A 25339-nucleotide genomic window follows, 5' to 3' on the forward strand; every position below is an offset into this window, starting at 1 on the left:
GGCATCGATTCTCATCACGGGAAATATTGGCAACCAGAAGACACGGGTAGAATGCAGCCCTGAGGACAGGCACGCAGGACTATTTGGCTTGCATTCTGAACCCTGGGAGGGGCCCCAAAGAATTCTATAGACTAATCTGAAACCCAGTGTGTTCAGCAGTTGGTGCACAAGGTGAGGAGGCTGATGGGTAGACAAGAAGGACCATTAACAAGTAAAAGAGAAATCAGCCAACTAATGGGATGCTCGGTTTGTCGGTCAGGCGAGAACGCCATGGTACAGAGCTCCCGGGCTCTCCTGACTTCATACCGGTGACCATTTTGATAGGTGTGTGTGTGTGTGTGTGTGTGTGTGTGTGTGTGTAGAAAGAGGAGGAAGGAAAGGGAGAAAGAGAGAGAGAGATCTTAGGGAAACATTTACTTTGACGTGAGATGCTACTGACTTTATTTACAGACCAGTTCATCACATTTTGGTCCATTTGCTCTCACAAAAGTCCCTTGGAGGGGAATAATTTAGCGAGTGTAATACCTTCCACTAAATAGGAATTGATCTCAAAATATGCTTTTCAAAGTTTTGACAAAAGCAATTTTCTGATTTTCTTTATGTTCCACCAAAGGCAAACACCGTTGTGTTGACAACCTAATAAATGAGTTGTCAAATAAGATATTAAACATTTATGGATTTAATTTTTAATAAAGGCCTTTAAACATACCCCCCCCAAATATCCATCACTATTTGACATGAGGAGCAGTAATTTTGGTAAATCCAATCCTCTACTCCAGCTGAACTTGGCACAAGATATTTATGGTTCTTCAACATGACAAGCTGGTATTCCTTATGGGATGGTAAACAGCTACAACGCAGACGTTCGGAAGGCGCAGAATGCCTGCACATGTCATAGAGTGTTTTGCTAGACGATGAGGAATGGACATGCTGCCTTTGTAGTGTCTTTCCCCACGCCTGGGAATCACAGAGACTTTAACTCCTAGCAGACTCCGAAATGGACTTTATCTGATACAACAGCAATATGGTTGATTTCATGTGTCCGCCTCCAAGACAACCGTGCACTGCAGGGCTCACTGAGACATATAAGTGATGGCTCCCTTAAGGCCGGAAAGAAAAAAGGTGAAATTTGGTAGCGGTTATTCCCGGGGTGCAGGATGACAGGTAATTGGGTTTTTCTCTTTATTTTGCTTTCTGGACTTTCTATAATTAGTGCATATTATTGTAACAATTTGGAAAAAAAACCTTAAGTCTCGTATATTATTAAAGACAAACTCATGCATGGAAAAATGGAAAAGGCTTGAGAATCAAACACACTTGGGTCCGAAGCCCAGCTTGGACCCTTCTGACCTTGATGCCCTGTGAACAGACTTCAGCAGCTCACACTTTGCACAGATTGGTGCAATGAGAATGGTGTGCAGCCCTGGCAGGGTGGAGGATGCATGGAAGATGCTTAGAGCTTTCCTGGTAACAAACAAGGAATCAATATGTTGGTGTCAATAAACGGATGCCTTGGACCAGCTGCTTATAGAACGGCTGTGAGTTAGACCAGGTGATTTTCAAAAACCCTCTAACGGTTAAAAACCCGGAAGAGAAAGTAGGGCTTCACCTCCTCGGTCCCCTTTACTCCTTCCCATTACAGTAACTAGATTTCTCTGTGGTCCCCTGAACCAGTTCCAAGACCTCTTACTGGGAGCCGGGGGTGGTGGTGCACGCCTTTAATCCCAGCACTCGGGAGGCAGAGGCAGGAGGATCTCTGTGAGTTTGAGCCCAGACTGGTCTGCAAGAGCTAGTTCCAGGACAGGCTTCAAAGCTACAGAGAAACCCTGTCTCGAAAATCAAAACAAAACAAAAACAAAAGATCTCTTACTGGGAGAAGCTTCTGTTTGCACTGGGTGGCAGTGAAGACAGAGACCTGGAACCAGTCAAAGTGCTGAGAATAACCAACAACTCTGGCGTCTCCTCCAAGGCTCGGAGAACATGGTGGAAGAGGAAGCATAAAGAAGGTTAAGTGTCGGAAGACAGGAACGCTAGGACACCTCATCTTCTGAATGTGATATGGCTCCATAGCCACGAACCCTCAGTAGCATTGGCTACCTGTGTAAGGCCTTCACAAGTCTGGGCCATCAGCATTCATCATGAGTTGGGGGAGCTCATGAGACCCTACTCTTTCTTAAGGAGATATAGGCAGTTAATGGGTGTTGGAAACTGGGGGCCTTATTCCTTAGTTGTGCCAACTTTGGTTAGTCACCCTTGCTTAAGCGAAAACAAAAACCCCCAAACCCACAAGCAACCTTAATTAAATTCAGTGGGGGCACACCCAATCACACACAGACGTGGGAAGGAGTTCATTAGCAAGAAATGCTTTGGGGGGGGAGGGGAGAAAAAGTAATGGCACATTATAAAGATGTATGGAATTGTGAGAGAATTCAGTTTTAAAAGTTAAACCAAGAAGAACACTGAAGTCCTCAGACTGGGATCGGAGCTGTGGGGAAGGGCAGAGAAAGAAACCACGGCTACTGTAATCCAAGCCTTTACTTTGTATTTCCTTACAATTAATGTGAACCAAATGAATCAGAAGATGGCATAAATGGGAGTTAAGAAACAAGGATATAGTTCGTTACCATTCTTTTTACCATATGTGGCTATTAGCATCCTAGTCATGAGAAGACAGGTCAGTCAGCCAGGTTTATGAGAAAATATATACACTCAACAAAATATGGTGGTAGGGCTATGCTGCCCCTTGGATGTGTGCTGGTGTTGATTACAGCAAGAAGAACTGATTTAACCGGCTCTAATATCCGGCCAGGTATTTGTTGACATGTAGAAATCAAAACTGTGAAGAGCCAGATACACAGGTCAAATCCCATCTTGTCGCACCCCGAAGGGCTTCCCAAAGTTTTCTGCTGCATCGGGATTATGGACTGTGGATGCTTCCTGGGTCGCGATCAGAAAGAAAAAGGATTTTCGTCGTAATTGGATTAGCTATATTAATGAATACTGGCATAGCCCACATTACTGTAGAAAAATTCAGCAGGGCAAAAGAAGGCTCAACGTTGACCCGCCCCCTTTCTCGACATTCATGGTCTGCAAGAGTAATTGTGCTTCTTTCTCGCAGTACTTTCGCAGGGCCTAGTGCAGACTCCCAGGAAAATGGCTGCTAAAGAAATGAATGGGATGAAGCTTTGGCACCGAAGCACGAGGGAGTTTCATGAGAGTTTCCAGTGTGGAAAGAAAAATGAAACCCACAAACTGATTCCAAATGAGAACAGCATGCAGGTTTGGGCACCACCGAGCATGCTCAGGAAATCCTGGGCCCAGTGGGCCTTGGCTCAGTTAACCTGGGTCGAAGAGGTTCATTTAAGATATCTAGTACGTGGCTCTCACTTCTGAGGGATGCCTCAGACGCATTTCAACTGTTAATTACCCTCAGACATCTTCATAAGCATCCTCCAATCTATCAAGGGTGGCCAATGAGCAAATCCCATCCTCCTAGCCCTGACAATCTGGAAGGAAGGAAGAGAGGGAAGTGGGGAAGTGGGAAGAGGGGAAGGAGCAAGACAGATGCACACAGGCCTGTCTTTCCTGGTGTTCCTGGTGAGAAGTTCCTTCCTTCTCAGTCTCTTTCCTTCTTTCCAGCAGCAAGATTATCTCAACAACCAACGTCTCTTACAGTTTTCCATGAGGCTATCTTACCAGAATATTTTTCTACTTTTTTTTGGTTGTTTTTGTTGAGTCTTTTTATGCAAAGCTAAAACGGAGAGCAAAAATATCAGCTTTGCCTGTGTTTCGGGACCGCCTATTCAACCCAATGTCTACATTTTAAATTGGAGGTGGAGCCTTGACTATTACAGCCTTGCTGTCCTGGAACTTCCTATGACCTCTGGGGATCCTGCAACTTCCTATGACCCCAGGCTGTCCTGGAACTTCCTAGATAGTCCTGGATGCCCTGGTACTTCCTAGGTAGCCCTGACCAGTCTCCAATGCATGAGTGATCTTGTTCCCTCTGCCTCCTTAGTCCTGGAATTCTGGGCGTGTATCAACACACCAGTTTAAATGTCCACTTTAATGAAGGGTTTTAATGTGTTCCCAAAACTACCCTTTCAGGTCCCTGGGTCCCCTTATTCCTCAGAAAAACTTGCCTCAGGAATGGGCATTCAGGTTTTGAGAGATTCTAAGCTAGGAAATCGGGAGTTTTGGAGCCGAGTAAAGGCCTGTGCCATTATCAACAAAGAAGGGAGCAAAGAGTCAGAAGGGTCTGCAGGATTAGGCTAGGAAAGTGACCTGTTGCATACATCTGTATGAATATATCCACTGTTCATCTGAAGATATTTTAAACTGGCTTCTCCTCTAGGGGGATGACCTATGACCATTACCTACTAACCAAGGAAACAAAGCAGAAAAGAACTCACGCGTTAGCCAGATGGTTTGTCCCATATATTTGATCTTCCAAACAATCTATGACTTTCATCCCTGTTATCTCTGCTGGAGAGTCAAGGGCCTGGGTGGGTCACATGCGAGGACAGGACCCTGTCCAGTAGACTAAGCGACAGGCCCAGGCTTTAGAAAAGAACTTAAGAGTAGCTGGTGGGGCCCTTCCCACCTACAACACCACCATGGCCGGTGCAGGGACGGCACAGTCAGCAGCTCCAGCGGGTGGAGAAGTTCTGCCAAGATCCGAAACTTTCCTGACCCCTGGGACTCTGGAGACAATGCTTCAAGAACCGAAAGTGACCAGAGGAAGCCGGATAATTTTCCGAAGACAAAAACTAGGGGAGCTCAAGAAATGCAAGGCCTGGAGACTCCAAAGCCCAAAGCCAGCTGCCCCGACTCGACAGTAACTGGCTATAAACCCTGCAGCAAAGCCTTGTTGCTCCTCTGTGGAAGCCTTGCGCCCAGGGTTTCTTTCTTCATCGTTTGTTTTACGAGGCATTGGAATCTAGGGAATGACAGACCAGGATCGCCCAGGACAAGGTGGCTTCAATGGCCCCTTTGTTGTGAGGGGCCCGGGTGAGGTACTGACTAGCAACACCCCTGTCTTCATCATATTAATTATACACTTTTCCTACAAGATTGGCTGCCACCCTGCATTCCATGAGTCATACCTGAGCACTGCCAAGATAAATGTTCCAAAAGCCGACTTTTTAAAGACAACCTGCCAGCTCACCAACTACATCTTTGGTCTGGGGGAAGGGTGCTCCGATTATCCATCAAGGTCTCCCTGTATATGGGACCGCTGCCCACAGTGGTTACTGCTTCTCCTTCTGGGTGCACCGTCTTATGGCTAAGGCTAAAGATTTCTTTTCTTTCAATACCAAACCGGCAAGTGGAGAAATGTACGCTTTCTTTTGAACGGTATCATTTTGAGTGTTGGCGCGGCTTAAATTCCTAAGCTGATTTCTGTGAGCCACTCCGGTTCCTGGGGAGATAAGTGAGGCTGGCCCAGTCCCTACAACTGAAACAAAGAAGGGCTTATCGTAGTGACTAAATGGAAGTCTTCTCCGTGTGCTCTGCCTCCCTCAAACAATCACACCGACGCTGCTTTCCCTGGACTTAGCGCCTTACTTTAACGAGGCTCGATTCCAAGACACAGAAGAACATCCGTACAGAAGAGGAACTCTCCGGAGCCAGCTGAGAGTTCCAGCCAAGAGTCCTATCTTTTACGTGGCACCCAGTGATGTTTTGTAGAAAGCACAATAGTGACTATTCATTCTGCGGCTTCAGAGTGACAGGAGTGCCAGAAGGCTGCCTTGACCTCCACCTCCACTATCAGTGACCTTGGGCGAGCAACTTACCCACCCTCAGAATGTCCTCCTCTGAAAATGGGGGGTGACAGCCCTATCTCAAAGGGGCTGCGTCACGGTGCACGGAGAACTCCGTCATAAAGAACACGTAGCCTATAATCTGTCATGTTAGTACACATTAAAGAATTCTTAAATCTTTTATCTTTCCATAAAAACGCCATTGGTTTTTATGGAAAAATAAATCTTTGGGTCTGTTGTCTATGCACATAAAATAATAGATAGGATATTAGCCGTGGTGGTTTTGAGGATGGCGAAGAATTAGAAACGAGCTAACTATAAAGAAAGGATAACACCCAAGTATATTCATATATTGAAATTTACGCGGTCACTCTCAGTGTTTTTCAAATGTTTTCTGACAGGGAAATTTATTCTCCTACATTCTGACCCTAGAATGTACGAGAATAAAGCGGGGAAAAGAACTCACCTAACAACAATAGCTCAACTGTGCACAGCACAGGCTACGATCCAAACGCCACTCTTCCTAATTCTAGCCATAAATATGCACAATAACCAGCCCATTTCATAGAAGAGTAAGTGGAGATTTAAAGAGTTTGGGAATCATAGTCATTACACAATAACAGTCAGTAGGGTGAGAACTAGAATCTCCTGGTGTTTGAACTGAAACCCCTGAGAGGTGGGGTTACTAAGGATTGAGCCCAGTGACCCCCTAGTTACACCCTAAGGATCCAAAGTACCACTAACCACTGTTGTACCCTGGTTCTTCAGCACTAGCTTTCTCTGTCCACCGTGGGGCTTATTTAGAACACACATGTGTACCTGGGAGGAGCGCACATCAAGTCAGTAGTGGCAACCTTCAGGGGGTAAAATTTTAGCGCTGTCCACTTCTGTGTAGTCTAAAGTTAATAAATATGTATGTTTCCACATTTTTTCCAAAGATAAAATGTGTGAGAATACTTCAAAAAATATTGACCATAACACAAACACTGCTCTATTAATGGGGCAGCAATTCATGCCTTAACTATATGGGTTTGAGTTCCTTATGACAAAGTGACCTTTTACTTTTCACATTTAGTTCAAAGCAAAAGAAGAAAGTCTATAAAAAAAAGTATTTTGTGCATAAATGCTACAAAATAGTAACGAAAGCACTGTGTGGTACTGGAAAGATATTTGGCGTGAATCTAAAATGTCCAAGTAGTATTCTTGGAAAAGCAACCAAAAAAAAAACCAAAAACAAACACCCTCAAAACTTCGCAAATAAAACAGACTATTCTGCTTGCAGAAGACACATGCACGATTGATTGACAGTGTGCACCAACACAGCTGTACCCGTGCTGTTGTCGTGGAGCGTGTCTGCATGTCTGTAGGTGCCTGCTCCCTGTCTGGACGTGTCTCTCTCCCAGGAGGTGTGGATGGAACCGCATGCTGGAGTGGCAACTGAGAAGTGACTTCCCGTCCCTTCCGTGGTTTACGAACACGACTCTACACAGAGGAGCTGAGTGATGTGATAAACTCAGGAACTTTTTCACAAGAAAAAAAGTCAGGGAACCTAAAACTCATTCTAAGTTAATCTCGCTTCATCCACAAAAGGGTTTCTATGCTGCGTAATAAACAGACCAAGGGTTAGCACATTGGGCTGAAACTTGGCCCCGCCACACCCTTTGCAACAACAAAGGGAAGGTAAAGGCCATCACCTTAGTTTTTTAGTTTAAAAATCTAACAAAATTCTCAAGCTGAAGTCTCCTGTAGAAATAAAGAGACTCAGCTGGGTCGTGGGGGTGCTCACCTTTAATCCCAGCACTCGGGAGGCAGAGGCAAGTGGATCTCTGTGAGTTCAAGGCCAGCCTGCTCTACAAGAGCTAGTTCCAGGACAGCCTACAAAGCTACAGAGAAACTTTGTCTCAGAAAAAAAGAGAAGAAAAGAAAGGAAAAATAAAGAGACAGGAGACTCAGCTGTCTAGAGTGGGCTGGGGGCTGACTCACGGACAGGGTGGTTACCCCGTTTATGAGAAGTCCTGGTTCCATCCCCAGAACTGCAAAAAGCCCAGTGCAAATCAAACCACAAACTCAAGCACGTGCTTGCTAAGTTAATGAAAGTATCACTAAAAAAAACTAAATTCCGAACTGGATTTCAAAACAGTCTGGACAAGAAGGGGAAAAAGTAGCTTGACAAAAATCAAAAACCACACAACAAGAAAAACTAAGATAGATATGGGCTCCTCTGAGTAAATCCTCCAAACGCAGAATTGGTTGCTTGCGCAGAAGAGGGACCCCAGCAATGTTAAGAAAAGGACCTGGAAGGTTTCTTCGCCTTTGAATATGAACTAGGACACACTGGCCTCGGTTTATAAAGGGGGCCATCATCATACCCGACTAGATTAATAAAGATCGCCCATGGTCGAGGGAGTCAAGTAGTTCTTCTGTAGTTTCTGCTCCTCAGAACCTCGGACCGAGAGTGATGAACTGGAGAGGTCCCCTCTTAGGAGAAAAGGACAGCGTGGTGGAGGAGACTTAGCAGGATGAGAAATACTAGGTGACAACTGGGACCGTGTCACCCTGGAAAAAGAAGGGTCTAAGCAGCAAACACGAGAGCTCTGCAGAAACGCTACTCTCTTTGGTGACGTGACAGAGCCTGACGGGAAGGTGCCGGGGGAGGCTGCGATGCGCTGTGCAGAGGAGGGGCTTTCGGAGATGCTTTCTCTCCTTTGTGCGCACTAGTGAATATCAGTGTGCTCACAGTGACACAGGTCCCGACGCTAGGCTTGCTTCAGACCCAGGAACAGTGCAAACTGCTGTCGTAAGTGCTGCCTGGCATCACGAGTGTGCAAAGTCCCCCTTCCTGGATGGGGGCCACTGTGGAAGGGGTTTCTGCACAGTATCCATCTCCTTCCAATTCTTCATAGAAACTTTCCTTTGGGAGCTACAAGTACATTTTATGTAAGCATCAACTAAATATGCCTCGCCTTGATCAATGAGAAAACAAAAACAAAACAAACAAAATAAACAGCTTGAAATGCAATCCAGGAGAGTCCAGAAGGTCAAACTCGATCAGCGTCTGGAAATTATGAATCAGTGTTGCCGTGGAAAGCTGAGTGGATGTCACCCACCACATCTGAAGCAGTTCACAAGATATTGAATGCCACAGACGAGCATTAAATAATATGTTTTTAAAAGGTTGCAGCCAGGCAAGACGGTGCATGACGTTAGTCCCAGCAAGGAGGCAGAGGCAGGCTGATCTCTGTGATTTCTAGGCTACTCTGGTCTTCCTAGCAAGTTTCAGGCCAGCCATGGAGCCATGGATACAGAGTGAGACCCTTGTCTATAAAAGGTTCTGGCGTTATAGCAGAGCAACCAGCTGTATCAGGAGTGTGGAAGCCTATTGTGGAATATTAGTTAAAGATGTATCGCATTCTTTCATGCCTACAGGATATTTGTTTAATGATGCAAAGATGTGTTACATTCTTCTATGTTGCATTTGTTTAACTCTGTGATGCTGTGTTGCTTTGCCTGCCTAAAACATCTGGTTGGTTTAATAAAGATCTAAATGGCCAATAGCTAGGCAAGAGAAAGGACAGGCAGGGCTGGTAGGCAGGGAGAATAAATAGAAGGAAAAAAATAGAAGAAAGAGAAGCGGGGAAAGGAGAAGGAGAGGAGGATGCTGGGGAGGGGGAGCAACCCAGCCAGATATGAAATGAGAAGGAAAGAAAAGATATACAGAAATAGAAAAATGGAAAAGCTCAGAGACAAAAGGTAGAATAATTTAAGAAAACCTGGCTAGAAAAACCAAGCTAAGGTCGGGTATGCATAAGAAAGGATAAGATCCCATGTATTTATTGGGGAACTGGGTGTCAGTCCCCCCAAAATGGTAAAGAATAAGGGAAAAAATACAACTACAGAGGACAGATACATGTCACTGCATCCAGTCCCTGGTGTGGGAGGTCCTTCTGTCTGTGTGTTGCTTTTATTGGTTAATGAATAAAGAACTGCTTTGAGCCTATGGCAGGGAAGAACAGAACTTGGGGGGGGGGAGCTAGGCTGTATGCTGGGAGGAAGAAGGGCACAGTCAGGGAGAAACCATGGAGCTGCCGGAGACAGATGCTGGGAGCTTTAACCGGTAAGCCACAGCCTCGAGGTGATATACAGATTACTAGAAATGGGTTAAATTAATATGTAAGAGTTAGCCAATAAGAAGCTAGAGCTAATGGGCCAAACAGTGATTTAATGAATACAGTTTCTGTGTGATTATTTCAGGGCTAAGCTAGCCGGGTGGCCAGGAACCAACAAGTGGCCTCCTGCAACAAGTTCCCACTCAGATCTCATCAGAGATACAGAAGGACGAAGTCCTGGAACTGGACAGTGGTCGGTGTAACACCTCCCAGTTTCCCTTTTACGAGTACAAGGCCAGCCATACTCACAGCTGCCTGTAACACACGGCATCTGCTCAGCCTTCCTCTTGTTTCCAGAAGGGCAGTGAGAAGGCTCCCTTAGTCAGGTGCAAGCAACCAGCAAAGTGTGCAGAAGTCAGCCCTTAAGGGAGCAACACTGCTTCTAATCAAAATCCCATTTTCTTTGATGTTCTAAAGCTTTTCTCTCCCTGTGAGCAACAAAGCTCTCAAAAAAGAACTTCCCCAACACCCACAGTTAAGCAAAGAGTGGCTCCCACCAAATGAGTCTACAGAACCCTCTCCGGTATCTAATTTGGACAGGAAGCTTCCTTTTCAGGGTATTTCTGTGACTTCCTTTGTTTGTAATTTATCAGCAAAGAAAAGAAAAACCAAACCACGAGTTTATTTTGATGGCAGTGCACCTGACGATTCCCGGACTCCAAAGCCTGCTCGGCTTACTCACTGTCATGCTATCCTGGCAGAGGATGTAAACAAGCCCTCCCCCTCCCCATGGCTTCCTGCTGCACCCACAATTCCAGAGGAGAATTTTCACAAATGCAAACTATTATACGGGATCGGACGTCATGAAAATATGATGGGAGCTTCCTTCTGGTCCTTTTTTTTTCACTGCTGAACGGGCAGAAATTGAACTCCTTGGTCTGAATTTTTATTCTTTTTTATCAGCCTCAGAGAATGGCTGAGAAATTGTTCCGGCCAAGGAGTGTGTGTCTAGTAAGCTTAAGTTACCACTTCCATGGCATGAGTTTGAGGAACTTTATATTGTCTTATTTAGTCATAATCAAATCATAACATAATGGTAGACATGGCTAATTTTGCTTCTCACACAACAGAACCTCAGTTCAGAAAGTTAAACACTTCAGTCTAACTCATACAGCCAGCCCATGTCAGGCAACAAACCTGGACTTCCAAATGCCCGCCTGGGGCTTCTTTTGCCTTTAGAACACACCGGCTTTAGGAAGGAGGATAGAGTTTCGTAAGGTGGACTCTTCATGTGTTAACGAAAGGAGACTATTGGAATTTGAAATGCCCTTTTAGGGGTGTGGATTCTGAAGTCACATGATAAAGGCAGCCGTCTCTCTTCTCTGCCCAGCCTTCTGTCTGGAGACAAACAGAGAAATGTGTCATCTGTGAGAAATGAATGCTATCCTCAACCTCCCCTTTGCTTTTCAGTTGGACGTACATACGGTAAAAACTACCTAGACATCTGCGGAGGGGCCACCTGCAACGTCATCTCTTGTCGGGCATCTGGAGTGAGGGAAGAGTCAACGGTACACCGTGTCAACGTATTTTTGTCTCTCAAAGGTTCATGTGTTGGGAGTTTGGTCCTGAGTGTGGCAGTGTTGGGAACTGAGGCCTCTTGGGAGGTCCTGAGGTCACTAGGAATGTAGCCTTGGAAGGGGTTACAGGGCTTTTGTCTCCTCTAGCTTCCTGTTTTAAGATATAGTCCCTTCCTCATACCCACAGGTACTTAAGCCACCTTTTCCTGGACCCCGCCAAAGCTGGAGCTGTGTTGTTTGAGCTTTCAGCTTCCCAAGCTGTGAGCTGCATAGACCTTCAGTATGCCTCCTTAATTTTGTTATAACTACAACCAGAAAAAAAAAAAGACAATGAACTATTGCAGCCAGAAAGCAAGGAAGATATTTTATTCTACAAATCATGCATTAAATATTTTGACCATGACATGGAGATGTCGGTACCGGAAGGACCTGGGGAAGCAGCTGAGACTCAGCTCTAGAATCTGCAGCTCACAGACAACACTGCTGTCCCAAGGTTCAGTCCAGACGACCCGGGATTCTCTCATAAAAGCTCAAAGCAGGACTTGCACACGTGAGAGGCAAAGCAGAACTTGGCACGCAGAGCGAAAACTTGACCACTCAAGAACAAGGCTGAGTCAGGATTTCCTGACCAAATGCACCATCCACTGGATGGCGGCTCACTAAAGTACGGATGCCTGCGTGCATTCCCTCTATGGAAGTCCCACGCTGGTCCCAGAGCCTGCAAACATGTAAGAAATAACCTCACTGGGATATCTGCAACTCCTCTCTGCTCCTTTTCCAGAGATGTGTGACTTTCAAAGTTTTATTCTTAGCACAGGAACGTGTCTTCTTAACAAGATCTTAGACAGATTTTCACCACGTAAAGCAAATCAAAACAGATGTTCACAGAGAAATCAAGACAGGAAGGGGTTCTTTTCAGACCTGTAGGGTGCAACAAAACACAGCAGCAAATCCCCTCTCCAGGGAGCCCCTAGTCACACTGCCTATCTCAGACTCTCCCAGGAATCAGTTCTTGGAAAATTTTCTCTTGATCACCTTGGTTTCTCCCATCGTGTCCTCCTGGAGGACGTTCCTTCCTCTTGCACCAACCTGGCAGGGATTCTCATCATGCTTGCACTGTGAATGCGTGAAGCTTGGTGCATCTCTTGGAACACAGCACAGTGTCTGATGGGTCTTCTCCCAAAGTCTTTGTGGCTAACTGATGCACAGAAGGCTTCCCAGAGTGCCCAGCAGGAGTCTGCAAAGTTCTTAGCAACTTTGGGCACACTCTGGCTGGATGCACACTTTCGACTCGAAACCCCTTGATTCAGGAACTAGCTTGGGATCTTAAGAGCTAAAGAGCCGGAAAGCTATGACTTAACCCATCAAGAAGCGCTGACAGACCTGCCCCCCCCCGCCCCCCACACCACCAGACACCACAAGGCTGCTGCTCCTCTTGCAGTAAGAGGGAAGGCCTGGGGCGAGATGCGCTGTGCCGTGTGTGAGACTCTGGCCCCGGTGCGCAGAATCCATCTCGGATTCTGAATCTCATCGAAAGCACTTTCTACCTCTGGACTGAGAAATCGAACAACTGTTGCTTCTTTGTACTACAGAGCTGACTAAATCAGCCCAAAGGCTCACGGGTTTCACTTATACCAGGCACACTTCCTAGGAAGACAGAGCTGTTCCGTAGTGAGGCTGTCTTACAGTAAAATTACAATGTAACCCACACAGGCAATTTCAAAATTTCTAGCAGCTAGGCTAAAACAATGTGGAGCTAGTTTTAATAATCTATTTTATTTAGCTGGTGATATGCAAACCAAAATTATGCTAATGAGGGGTTCAGGAGACGGCTCATTCAGTTAAGTGCTTGCTGCACAAGCATGAGACACTGAAACCAACCCCCCACATCCCTGTGGAAAAGTCAGGCACAGAAATGTAACCCCAGAGTTGGGGACACAGAGACTGAAGGGTCACCCACCCAGGGCAGCCCAGCCAGTATGCCGTAGGTTCAGTGAGAGATCTTGCCTCAAAAACCGGGGAGACTATTTGAGGAAGTTATCCAAGGTCAACTTCTAGACCCCACTTTGACACCTGTGCGAACACAGGCACACACAGTGGTGTGAACGAGCTATCTTAAAACCACCCCACTGTCCCATAAAGTCTTCTGCTACATTCCCAGCCCATCAGACTTGGAACTAACCCCATCTCAAGTGCTCACTGGCCACAGGCAGTCATGGTGTGATGGTACCAGACCCATGGCGCTGTAATCTTTCTCCTGTCCCCATCCCTCCCGTGAGTCATTTCTAATAACACTGCATTTCCTTCAGGGAGGATGCTGCGGACAGAAGCAGACAGCAGGGCCTGGGATCATTACAGGCAGAAGGATGCACACCTGAAAGGAAGGCCAGACCCACTAAGGCCCTTTGGTGCCCTGCTAGGGAGTTTATACTTGATCCTGGGCTACAGCCGCTGTGCTGGGGGATTTTAAGTGAAGAGTCGCGATTCAATGGGCCTTTTACAGAAGCCGTGTTGTGAGGAAGAGATTGGAATTGAGCCAGACAGAAGGCAGAGAGACTCGAATAAACCTCAAGAGAAAGACTGAGAGCCTGACCCAATGCAGCCATGAAGGTCACCGTGGAGAGGGGGGAGGGCAGACTATGGCCAGTTTGAAAAGATGACCACCTGGCTTCCACCAGGGCTTAATGGTCATGAAAACATAGGTGTTGGGGAAGAGAGGTTTCCTACATTTGCTGAAGTGGTTTCACTAATTAAGGCAGAAAGCACAGAGGCCTACAAGGGTTTGGAGCTGGGTCCCACTGTAGACTCACTCACTTAGTTGACAGCACCGGAGATAACATTAGAAAAGGTACCTCCGACTGGACATACAGGTTGGAACACAGAGGGTGGGCAGAAGCAAAACACATGAGCCACTGCAGACCAAATGCAAAACGTAAGCAGAGGCCGCACTCCAAGTGTGCTGAGCCTTGAGGAGAGGAGAGGGGTCGCACCCCAGGGGAAATGAGGCTTGAGGGGAGGAGAGGGGTCATAGCAGATTTACATATAAAGACATATATATCTTTTCTCTGCATATCATACATAAAACAGATGGAAGACAGGAAGAATTCACTGGTGTTTTGTTTTCTTCTGTGGCATGCTGATGCTGTGGGTTTAAGACACTGTAAATCCTTCACACACCCGTAGACACTCCCGTAGACACTGTGGGCAGTAGTGTCCCACACAGAACCTGTTGATCGTCCGAGAACCATAGTTACAAGGTGTTCACTGTAGTCTTCCGGACTAGCCAGTGTCTGGATGAACTGATATAAGTATCCTCCACGCCACTGTGCTTCGCTCCCAGGGGGATGTGAGAAGCAGGAGATGGGGTCAGACCACTCAGAGCGTGACACTGAGCGACCTTTCAGCCAGTCAAGTCCTGGACCTTCCCCGAGCTTCAGCAGCTTAGAAGGGGCATACAGACACCACCTTGCCCATCCATGGCAAGGCCGGAACGAGTGGACTTGTTCGTCATAGCTGTGATAAGTTATTCAGCTGGTTCTGGATCTCTGGGAACTGGGTGCCTCTGACAATGAGTGAGTGCCCGGGGCAAGGGACCTCACATTTTTCAACCAGGATGTATGTCTTTGTGACCTTTCTCCATCACAAGGCATATTTGGTTCCTACGTTCACATGGCCTGGCTTTAATGCGTACTTTATAAAGTAACTATCAAATTTTCTAGACTTCCGTTTCGTTTCTCAGTAAAATGGGGTTCATACATGCTTCCAGCATATCTGAGGATAAAGGGGCGTGACATGTATAACTAAGGAAGGCATTTCCTTAAAATGTCTATTTGCACACGTGCCTAGTGATGGATGTTTTACTACCTCATAGAATGGAATCCATAATATAGAACTCCCCTTACAATCTCAAGTGTGAGATTGGTACCCAGGGCTCCTGGCTCTAGGGTCCATGAGGGTAGCTGTATAGTCAGTTGAGGGCTATATGTCCACGCATTCCCAGAGTTCCAGCAGACACCTGGGTAGTGTCCCATACTGGTTGCTTGGGACAACAGTATGAAGGATTCTCTGTACTTAGTACTCCTGGGCACGTGGAAGCTTTGGTGACATTCATCCTGCAGGGGGCACTTCTGAGCATTCTATGTGAGTTGGGCAACAAAACCAGGCCCACACAGGGTCATACAGCTCACAGGGTTTATCCTGTGCTTTATCTCACGGTCAGTTCAGCGCCCACACAGGGTCATACAGCTCACAGGGTTTATATCCTGTGCTTTATTCACGGTCAGTTCAGCGCTTGGCCTCACACATCAACGATCACAGGACACATCTAGATACACTGTAGGCTCCATCATTTCAGAACTCTGGTTGAGAAGACTTCTTAAAAAAAAAATCCTGGAAACCAAGCTCCCATTCCACGTGAACACTTTCCCTCCCCATTATGCTCCCAACACCGCGACTGAAATCGTAACAAATTACTTTAATAATCAGTCCCCACCAGCAGAAGTAAATGTTCCCCTTCTGAGCTCCTGTAGACTCCATCTCCCGCTAGAGCGAGCAACCTCTTCAGAGAAAAGATGCTTTCTATGAAATAAATCTCAAAAACAAGGGTAAGGAGCTGGCCTCCCACACAATACACATTTTTGACCTGTGGGTCACAACCCTCTCCACGAATGGCCTTTGCACAAGGGTCGCCTCAAACCATAGGAAAACACAGATATTTACATTATGATTCGTCACAAAACCAAAATCACAGTTATGGAGCTGCAGCAAAAATAAACTTACTGTTGAGGTCGCTACAACATGAGGACTGGATTTAAAGGGTCGCAGCGTCAGGAGGCTGAGAACCACCGCTTTAGCAGATGGGAAAAGCTCTTCCCTGCCTCGGCTTTCACTCTCTGATGAATTCCCAGATGATTTTTCCCCCCAGTTTACAGAGTTGCTTTTAAATGAGAAGGCTGGACACCCCTGTTATATAGTCTGGAGTCTTAACGCCAATTATCAGAACCTTTACCTAAGTGATAACTTCAGCCTGATTGTTTTACATATAAAATACTGGCATTGAGCCTGATGCTTTTCATTCTTGCTCACTCTGAGACTCATCATTCCATCTTAAAATAACTGCAGCCTCCTCAATTCCAAGTCACAGTCGCCAGACTCGGTCGGTCGTTATCTCAACTCGGGAGAATGCCCCCGCCTCAGAATCCCCACAGCTGATGAAGGGAGAGACTGATTAGAGCCACCCAAGAACGCTGAGAAAGGCTCCCTGACAGATGCCTCCGTCCAGCGTCTGTCCCTTTCATCCAACATCAACACCAATTTCTGTGTTAACACACGTTTATTGAGGTCATGACCAAAAGCCAGGTTGCGAGTCAGACCCTCAACATAAACCAGCGAGTAAGGCTGAGATGCTCTCAAAGCCCATCCTTGAAGAACGGACCCTTCTAGCTTAGTATTTCTACGGGTGCATTTATCAGACACTAGATAGGACTACTGGTTTGCAGCCGTTGCACACTGAAGGTATATTGATGCCTTCAAGAAGCTCACAAAGCCCCCGGGAAAGCAAGAAGCAACAGTGTAGGAGAAATCTAAGCAAGGTTCTAAACTGAAGCAGGTTGCAGACAGAAGGGCAAAAGAAGCGATCAACAAAGGCAGCATGACCAGGGTTTGGCTTTGAAGATGGGTTGGGTTGGGTTGGGTCGGAGAAAAGCAGACAATGCATTTGAAAGAGCAGGGCATGGAGAAAGGGGATGAGATGAAAATGCACGGCAGAAGGAGCCAAGCAAAGGAAAGAGGTCATGTTTGGAAGAAGCAGGAAATCAAACCGTTTGGTTAAATTTGGGCAAGAGTATAAAACACATGAAAAACACGATGGGAGGTTGGACCTGATGCCAACCAAGAGCAGGAAGATTGGAAAGTGTCTGAACTCTAGGTCTTCCTTGGCTTACTTTGGTTCCCAGTTAACCCACAGAGAGCTAAAACTGTATCCCCTAACCTGCTGAACATCAGAGCCCGCCCTAGTACACCTTAAACACACACAGGACACCGCTATTAGCTCATTCGTGGACAAAGAGCATCTGACAGGGGCACTATTTTATAATCAAGTGTTTAACTTACACAACGTATTGGGTACCCACATCTAAAACCACTGGCAACATAAGAAGAGGCGATGATCTTTTGACTTTGCAAGAGAATGCGGCCACCTACAGTGTTCATGCTACAGAACCGTGCAAGCAAGTTACAAGAAAAAATATTGCAAACCAAGAAATCTCATAATGTTTTAAGGAAGTTACAATTCTGTGTTGGCCCCCATTCGTGACTCCACAGTACCACACGTGGTCTACTGGTCGCAGGTTAGACACCTGTTAGAGCATCAGTTGTTTCTCCTCCTGACGTCCTAGCGAACTGTAGCTCATGGCCATGACTCAGTATGGTAAGAGAATATCACATTGTCCATCCCTACCCTGAGGCAAGGCCGAAAATTCAAAGTATGATTTCTGCTGAATGCACGTCACATTTTCACCATATAAGGCTGCAAAATCTTAAGTCAGACCATCCTCATCTGGAGACCACGTTGCATTGAGATTGGCAGTGGCTCCTGATCGAGGAAGCCTGAGCTCACAGGTGCCAGGCTTTCTGTGGGAAATGCTTGGAGAGGTGCTCTCAGGAGATGCCCGTTTGCTGGCAGACAGGATGGGGAAAGGCAAAGAGGTGAAGGCAGGGAGGGCTGTAAAAATTCCTGGCCCCAAGGGAGATGGAAGAAAGATAAGGCCATCTCGGGCAGTCTCTGGGAGAAATTGTCACCAGAAAAAGTTAACACTATCTGATGCAGTTCCCTAGTTAGAAAAACAGGTGGAAGGATTCCTAGCTCAGGTGATGCGGAGAAACCACAAAGTATTAAAAAAAAAAAAAACACAAAAGGAACTTTTATCACCTAAGGTACAAGTTCAGTAGCAGCTGTAAGGAAAGGTCATCAGGTCTCTAGCCTGAGGATAGGACAACCACCATAAAACGACTTTTAAGCAAGCAGATAAACCGGAAAGGATCCATCCCAACTACAGCAAAAGATCTGTTATGCTAGAAGGCTAGAGGCTACTGTAGAAGTCTTTATTAGAAAATGAAAATGAACGTAGAAGCTATCCAATAATCCAGTATCATGGAAATGCTAGGTGCTATAGACACACACCTTCACAGATTGCTTTCCCTCTGCTGCGGTACTGAGGGGGTCCTAACCGTTACGACTACGCACCGAACAAACAAACCTCAGCAGAAAAATAGACACATATGGCCTCTTTATCTATCAGTCTTTATAACTGCAAATTAGCCATTTTGATGTCTCAAGGAAATAACACCTTCATACAGCTGACTTCAAAAGAGGAAACGGGAAACAAGGTTTGCTTTTCTCCTACAGTGTTTACCGTTTCTTTAACTGTATAATGAAAACCCCATTTTAAAGAGCGATTCCACTTGAAGGACACACAGCCGCGGTAGAATCAACTGATGAGGTGAATCGCGTTCAACCATTCAGAGATCGACAAGCAATCACTGAAGTCTGACTGCATGGTGTATGTTCTTACACCCCGTGCCGTGTTATGGGAGCCACTCTCCTGTGCACACACCTTAGAAACACCGCAGATTGAATTGTCAAGGATGGTGACGGCACCACAGACGTCACCAGGGACGCAGGACTGCAGAGCTGTGACCGAGCAGTACCTATCCCACAGGTAAGATGGACTCTCGCGATATAGTAAGAAGGGGCGGTAGCAGCCTGAATCGCGCCCTAAGCAATCTCTACATTTCGCCTATCTTTTACGTTTCCAGTTATCAAAACTGGAGCTAAAGCTTCTTCTCCTGACTTATGTCTTAAGATGTCGACTGTAGCTGTGTAAAAGTCCTCAGGACTGTCTTTGCGTTTCCGAAACAACCACGAACAAATGCCCACTGGTAACAATGGCGCCATCCTCTGCAGACTAAGAAACTGACTTCTGGTTTCAAGACAGGGTTTCTCTGTGGAACAGTCCTGGCTGTCCTGGAACTCGCTCTGTAGACCAGGCTGGCCTCGAACTCAGAGATCTGCCTGCCTCTGCCTCCCTAGTGCGCCACCACCACTCGGCCTGATTTCCCTTTTCTTTTAAAGGACTAAAACCGAGGAATTTCTAAGGCTTAAGGGCCATTTCCATGTGGAGGCCACCTACTTGGCAGTGTTACTTCACAGACCGCCATGATGTGGCTTAAGTATTTGTTTCTCTGTTTACTGCTGACACGGTGAGGTACCTTCTGGGGCTAGGAGATTCCTCTTTCCACAATGGCCCCTTGATATGTGTGAGCAACTGAAGACTTCTGTGGGCTGTTCCCCACAACAAAATGAACACAAAAGAAACCCTGCTCGTTTTGCCTGCCTAAACCAGCCCATTAACTAAACCGATTGGTGAGAAATGATTTACTATTTCAGAGATGAAAGAACAAAATCTGCCAATTAACACTCTCTCAGATATTCAGCGTTTCCCCCTTAATCTCTTAAATAATCTCTGCATTCAAGTGATTGTATTTTTATGCAAATTATCTTTTGGAGCTAGTCGTGTGTGTGTGTGTGTGTGTGTGTGTGTGTGTGTGTGTGCAAAGCCACACGGAATCTGACATGTTTTGTGTTCTGTTGCTTCACACAAAAAGGGTTTAACCCAGCTTGAGTTTATTTCAAAACTCTAATTAGAGACTGAAGTAGTATTTGCCTTGTCCAAATAGAAAGTCATTCTTAAAGTTGATTTTTTTCTTGGTTAAAATAATAATAATAAAAAAGAAACAGCAAACACCAAACACCAGATACAGATTTTTTTTTTTACAGGACTCCAGTTACTTTGATAAGATTGTCCCCCATCCACACACACAGCACATTGCTTTCTGGTTAAGTAACACAATTTCATAAGGCTCATAAAATATTTTATCCAGAAAGCAACTTTTTTTTTTTAAAAAAGAGTTCTTTCAAAATAATTGGTTTTACTACTTGAGTAGTCTTTTTTATTTCTGACTTCCTGTTCTTTCTTTTCCCTGCCATATTGCACATCTGCGTACTCTCAGGAAAACAGTCTGAGTAGCAACGAAACGTTCCTCTAAAGCAAAACAGAATGATGACATAAAGACCACACGACCTTACTCTTTCTCTGCAGAGTCTAAGATTTCCGTGTTTCTTTTTTTTTCTCCCTCCCCACCCCCTTAAAATCTGCGGGGTGGCAAGGGCGGCTGATACTCGAGTGTCTTAAATAAGCAAGTGAAATAATACACATCATGGTTTATGAAAGGGAAGCAAGGCTCTGTGCTGGAAGTTCAAAGGGTCCTCACCAGCCTCAAGCTACAGAGACTGCAGAGCACTCAAAGCAAAACGCTGTACAGAAAGGATCTTTAATTGAAAGTGTCCGGTCTCCACAACCTTGGCACCTGCTTAAAACCAGGACTGCTGGGAGCTGAAATCTCATCAAGTTCATAAACACCAACCCCGCTGCGCACTGGAAGCCTCCACTCGCCAGGATGGGGAGGAAAGAAAAGGATGGGAGGCTTCCGTTGCATCCCGGTCCAGGTAAAGGCTGGGTCCTTAGCCCCGGTGTCCGCAATAAACGCGGACCTCCCAGCCTTGAGCGAGAAGCTTGGCTGATCTTCCAGACATGCAAAAGTCAAGTTGTTTCCGCACCTCGGAAACGACCCTCGGTCCGGTCTGCCTGCGGGCTCCCGGGTTTATCCGCCCAGCGGCGGTGCGATGACACCGCTTCGTCCCGCGGCCCCGGCGCCCGCTCCCGCCGCCTGCCCCGCGCGCCCTCGCCGCGCGCACGCGGACGCTGAGGACCGGATCCCGCCGGTACCGTGGGGTGCGGGGTGCCGGGGACCTGCGGGCCCCGTTCCGGCCGGGCAGCTCGGCAGCGCGGAGCTGGAGCGCAGGGGGGCGCCCGCGCGGAGCAGCGCCGGCCGAGCCCACATTCAGCTGCCTGCCTCCCTCCCGCCCGCCCGCCAGGGAAAGGCAAGGACGGCGACCTCCGCGTCCGGTCCGCCGATCGCGGGCCACACCCAGCGCCCCGGGAGGCGGCCTCCGGGAGCCCGGGCTGCGGAGTGCACCGCCGATCGACCACCTCCACCCCGGCCGCGCTGGCCCCGCCGCGTCCCGCGTCCCGGGGACCCTGGCTTACCTCGGATGCTCTGTCCCGGGCCGGGGCGCGGCGCTGGTGGCCCCTGCAGCGCGAAGGGCGAGCAGCGGAGCGAGAGCCGCGGCAGGGCCGCTCGGCGGGGCCCTCTCGCTGGATTCCTTCACTGCCTCAACTCCGCGCCGCCAGCCCCCACGCAGGGACACTCCCGCCCGCGCAGCCGCCCCCTCCTGGCGGCCGCCCGCCCCTCCGTGTCACTCACCAGGAGCACACACCCCGCCAGCGCCCCTCGCTCCGGCTTGCACACACGCCGCCGCCGATCACGCCTCCCTGGGTTTTGTATCCGCTCACAAGCACGTTCTGACACAGATCCCGTCCCTCCACCCGCCCTCCCTAGCTCCTTTCCCACCCTACTTTCTAGAAGAATCCTCTATACAGCTTCCGCACTTCGCTGGGTTGCCCCGCACCAACCTCCACCCCTTTCCCTCCAAACCTCCACCTCCCATGAAACTGCCCACTGTGATCCGACACTCGGGTCACTACCCGCCCGAGGAGCAAGAGAATCGGTTTTTTTTTTCCCTACCCAGGAAAATGAACTTTGCTGCCCCAGCACCCTCTGCAAAGGCGAGATGCTTTTCCCGGTAGAAGGTAGTAATGCTTTCTGGGGCTGAGCCAAGCTCAAAATGTAAACAAAGATAGCTTATTCGGAAATGCCGCGGAACATCAGGCCCCCTTAGCAGCACAGGAGCTCAACCCGACCTCTGAAACCCGACTAAGCCCAAGGGTTCTGGCCCCTCGCCTTCGCTGCGGGTCTCACGCGGGGTTCTAAGCGTGCATGGTCACCCACCGAGCTGCCCTGAGACGCCCATGGCATCGGCCGGTGGTGTTTCTGCCTGGGAGCGCAGTAGTCAGGAGAGTTAAGGCGATCATTATTCATGATGGACGCACTTTATATCGTATACCTCTTCCAGAGGCAGCCGAGGGAAATGCAGGCTGCTCTTAGGTTTATTTTTGAAGGGTAACTTCCTAGCCGCCTTTTCTCCAGCGGCTTCACGGATCTCGGAGCCTTTTTTTTTTTTTTTTTTACAAAGATCTGTGTAGTTAGTTACATCTCTAGAGCTCGTGTATTCCATGTGAGGAAGCCATTATTTGAAATGAATTACACTGGCAGGTAGCATTGGGATCAACAATACATCATACCCCAGCTGACAATGCCCACCCTGGTTACAAGGAAGAGTTAAAGGGAAGGAACGGTTTTGTTACCTGACTGGGAGTGTTCGTCTACCTCATAAGGCTGGATTGCTGAGTCTAAAAATTAACTCGAGTGAGTGCTTTAGTATCTGATTTCATCCTTCAGATAATCTCATCGGGCAGGTGTGGGGTTTTTTGTCCGCCTTTTTGCAAAAAAAGAAAGGAGACAAAAAGGTTAATTAACTCGCCCAAGTTTTCTGCTAGTAAGCAGAGCAAGAGTTTGTACCTAATCTGGGTCCCGCCACGTTGCGTAGGGCAAAGCTAGCTTCTGCCCTGCATGTCAAGGACAAACACCATTCTATTGCTCATTGAATTCAGAGGAAAATTAATTGGTAACTTGGAACGTTTCAACTCGGAGTGTGGCGAACATTTCATATCTTGTGAAGTAAGTCACTTAAGTTTTGAGCGAGGGTTCCCCGAGACTAGAATTCAAAAAGGAGTAATATGTTATTGCTTCCCTAAGGAGGGGCTTGAGAAATAACATTGAACTCTGTCTTCACTGCTTCTTCTCCGGCTTCATAACCTTCCCGGGGACTCCAAATCCAACTTGCTTACTGAAGTCTGACAGAAAAACGCTTTCAAGACCAGAGGGATGAAAGGGTTCTCAGAAGCCAGACCTGGCCTTTTCATATTTGAGGGTGGCTTTCCAGTAAGTCATACCTATAATAAAAACCGCTGTGTGGGCCAAGCGCAGAGAAGTCGAAGACTGGAACCCATAAAAAAAAAAACACAGCAAAGGTTACAGTTAGACCAACCGGGCATCAGCGGGGTGGAGGCCCAGCCCACGCAAGGAGGAGGATGTGATAACCTTACGGAAACAATAGGACCTTTCAGGAGTTAGACTGGCCCAGCAAGAGACATCAGACTTCTGAATGTTTTATAGTTTCAAATCAAACTTAGACCGCTGGTTGCTCGAGTTAATTTACCCTGGAAAAACAGACGGTATGTTTCTTGAACCAAAGGTTTAAGACGCTCACTTCTTCCATGTCAAATAACTAACAAGGCTGAATTTTGATGAGTCAAACATAAAAGATTACAAAAGCATATAAAATAGATCCCCACTACTGCTACATGGAGATTTAAAATCCCAAAGAAAGTCCTGCTAATTCTGATATCTGAATTGTTTCTACGCAGTGGAATAATAAGCCCTTTAAAATAAAGGGGAGGGGTTAGAGAAAGGACTCTGTGGTTAGGAGCTCTTGTAGGAGCCCAGAGTCCAGCTCACAAATGCCTCTAACTCCAGTTCTAGAAGGTTTGATCCCTCCAGCCCCCTTGAACACTCAACTGCATGCACATACAAGTACAGACAGGCACAGAAACATCAACAACAACCTATCTTTTAAAAGGGGAGACTTGTATGTGCTGGCATGGAAGACTCTGGTATGGTTTTGAGTCACAGAGCTCAGGGCATTCAGAATAATAGGAGCTCTAGGAAGAAGGGACGGTAGATGCTGAAGGGCGCTTATGTTGTGGATCCCTCCGTAAGAGGCTGAAATGTAGGGGACTCTTCCACGTTCATCTCTGTGCCCTCCTGGTTTTCCCCCGTCAGACATCATTTGTACATCACAATATTATTTTAGACATGAAAGGATGGACGTCAAGCAACTCTGAAAGAGGAGCCCATCATGAACCTTGGCCGAGTGGGGGCTGAGAGGCAGGCACGTGCAGAAGCAAACACTGGTGAGTCATTCCCCTGACGTTCAGCTAGAGCAGATCAAACTACTACCTGGAAACCGGCTTCTGCTCAGAACTGCTCCAGCGGAGACGAAGACTGGAGCAGAAAGAAAAAGCTGATAAAGCCCATGAGCCTGGAAACAAACAATACCAAATGCAAGATGGAATAACGATGCATCTTGGACACACCCGTTTACCAATCCTCATTGCTTCTGATTTTTTTGGGCTAACCCCTCTTCTTGGAAGCGGGAGCACACACCCGTGATCAGGCTGGGCTTTGTTTTAAAAGGCACGCCACTAGACATTCCGAAAGGACCCGTCTAGGTCCATCCTGCCTTGGCTGTGTTCATAGGAAGACTGAGGGCAAGAGGTATTAAAATAATACGTGAATAGCCCATCAACCACTCAAGACTCATGAAATCATTTTTTGATGAGTATTTAGCTTCCATCCACAGATTTTGCCTTTGTCACAACCCTGATAAACAGGGAGACAGAGCATCTACACTGTCTGCTTACCACATAAGCAATGGTGTCTCCGTGGTCTTTTAACACGAAGTGTCATTAAGTCCACGACACTCTAAGAGTCTCTTCGGTGTTGCCTAGTCTTTATCTTATTAACAGTCCTGCCTGATGCTGTTCATGGGGGTTGGTGCCAGTGGCCCTGGAGACTCAGAGTCTACGAGAGGAGAACTCTTCTGATTCCTCAACGACTTGGCCCAAGAAGGAGCCTGAGGCGGTTGTGGGCATGTCTCTGGTTGGTTGTGGATTCTGGGATGTGACGTGTGGTTTCTAACACCAGGATAGCTGTGGCTGTCATCACACAGGACCTTACGTGGTAGACTAAGCAA

General features: G+C 47.2%; 1 protein-coding gene across 7 annotated transcripts in view; it reads right to left on the reverse strand.

Annotated features, from left to right (window-relative positions):
- The window catches only part of Spats2l (spermatogenesis associated serine rich 2 like), a 155134-nt gene extending 132605 nt beyond the window's left edge, over positions 1-22529 (reverse strand). For 3 of the 7 annotated variants that reach the window (XM_075956273.1, XM_075956272.1, XM_075956268.1), the window contains exon 1: positions 22414-22526. In XM_075956273.1, coding sequence (XP_075812388.1) covers positions 22414-22503 — 90 coding nt within the window. In that variant the 5' untranslated portion in view covers positions 22504-22526. Of the gene's footprint in view, positions 1-21611; positions 21805-21828; positions 21923-22413 lie in introns of those variants that run through there. The other 4 variants (XM_075956271.1, XM_075956270.1, XM_075956267.1 and 1 more) reach the window with 3 other exon arrangements.
- Between the last annotated feature and the right edge of the window lie 2810 nt (positions 22530-25339).

Source organism: Microtus pennsylvanicus, chromosome 22 (genome assembly GCF_037038515.1).
Source record: "Microtus pennsylvanicus isolate mMicPen1 chromosome 22, mMicPen1.hap1, whole genome shotgun sequence".
Lineage (NCBI taxonomy): Eukaryota > Metazoa > Chordata > Mammalia > Rodentia > Cricetidae > Microtus > Microtus pennsylvanicus.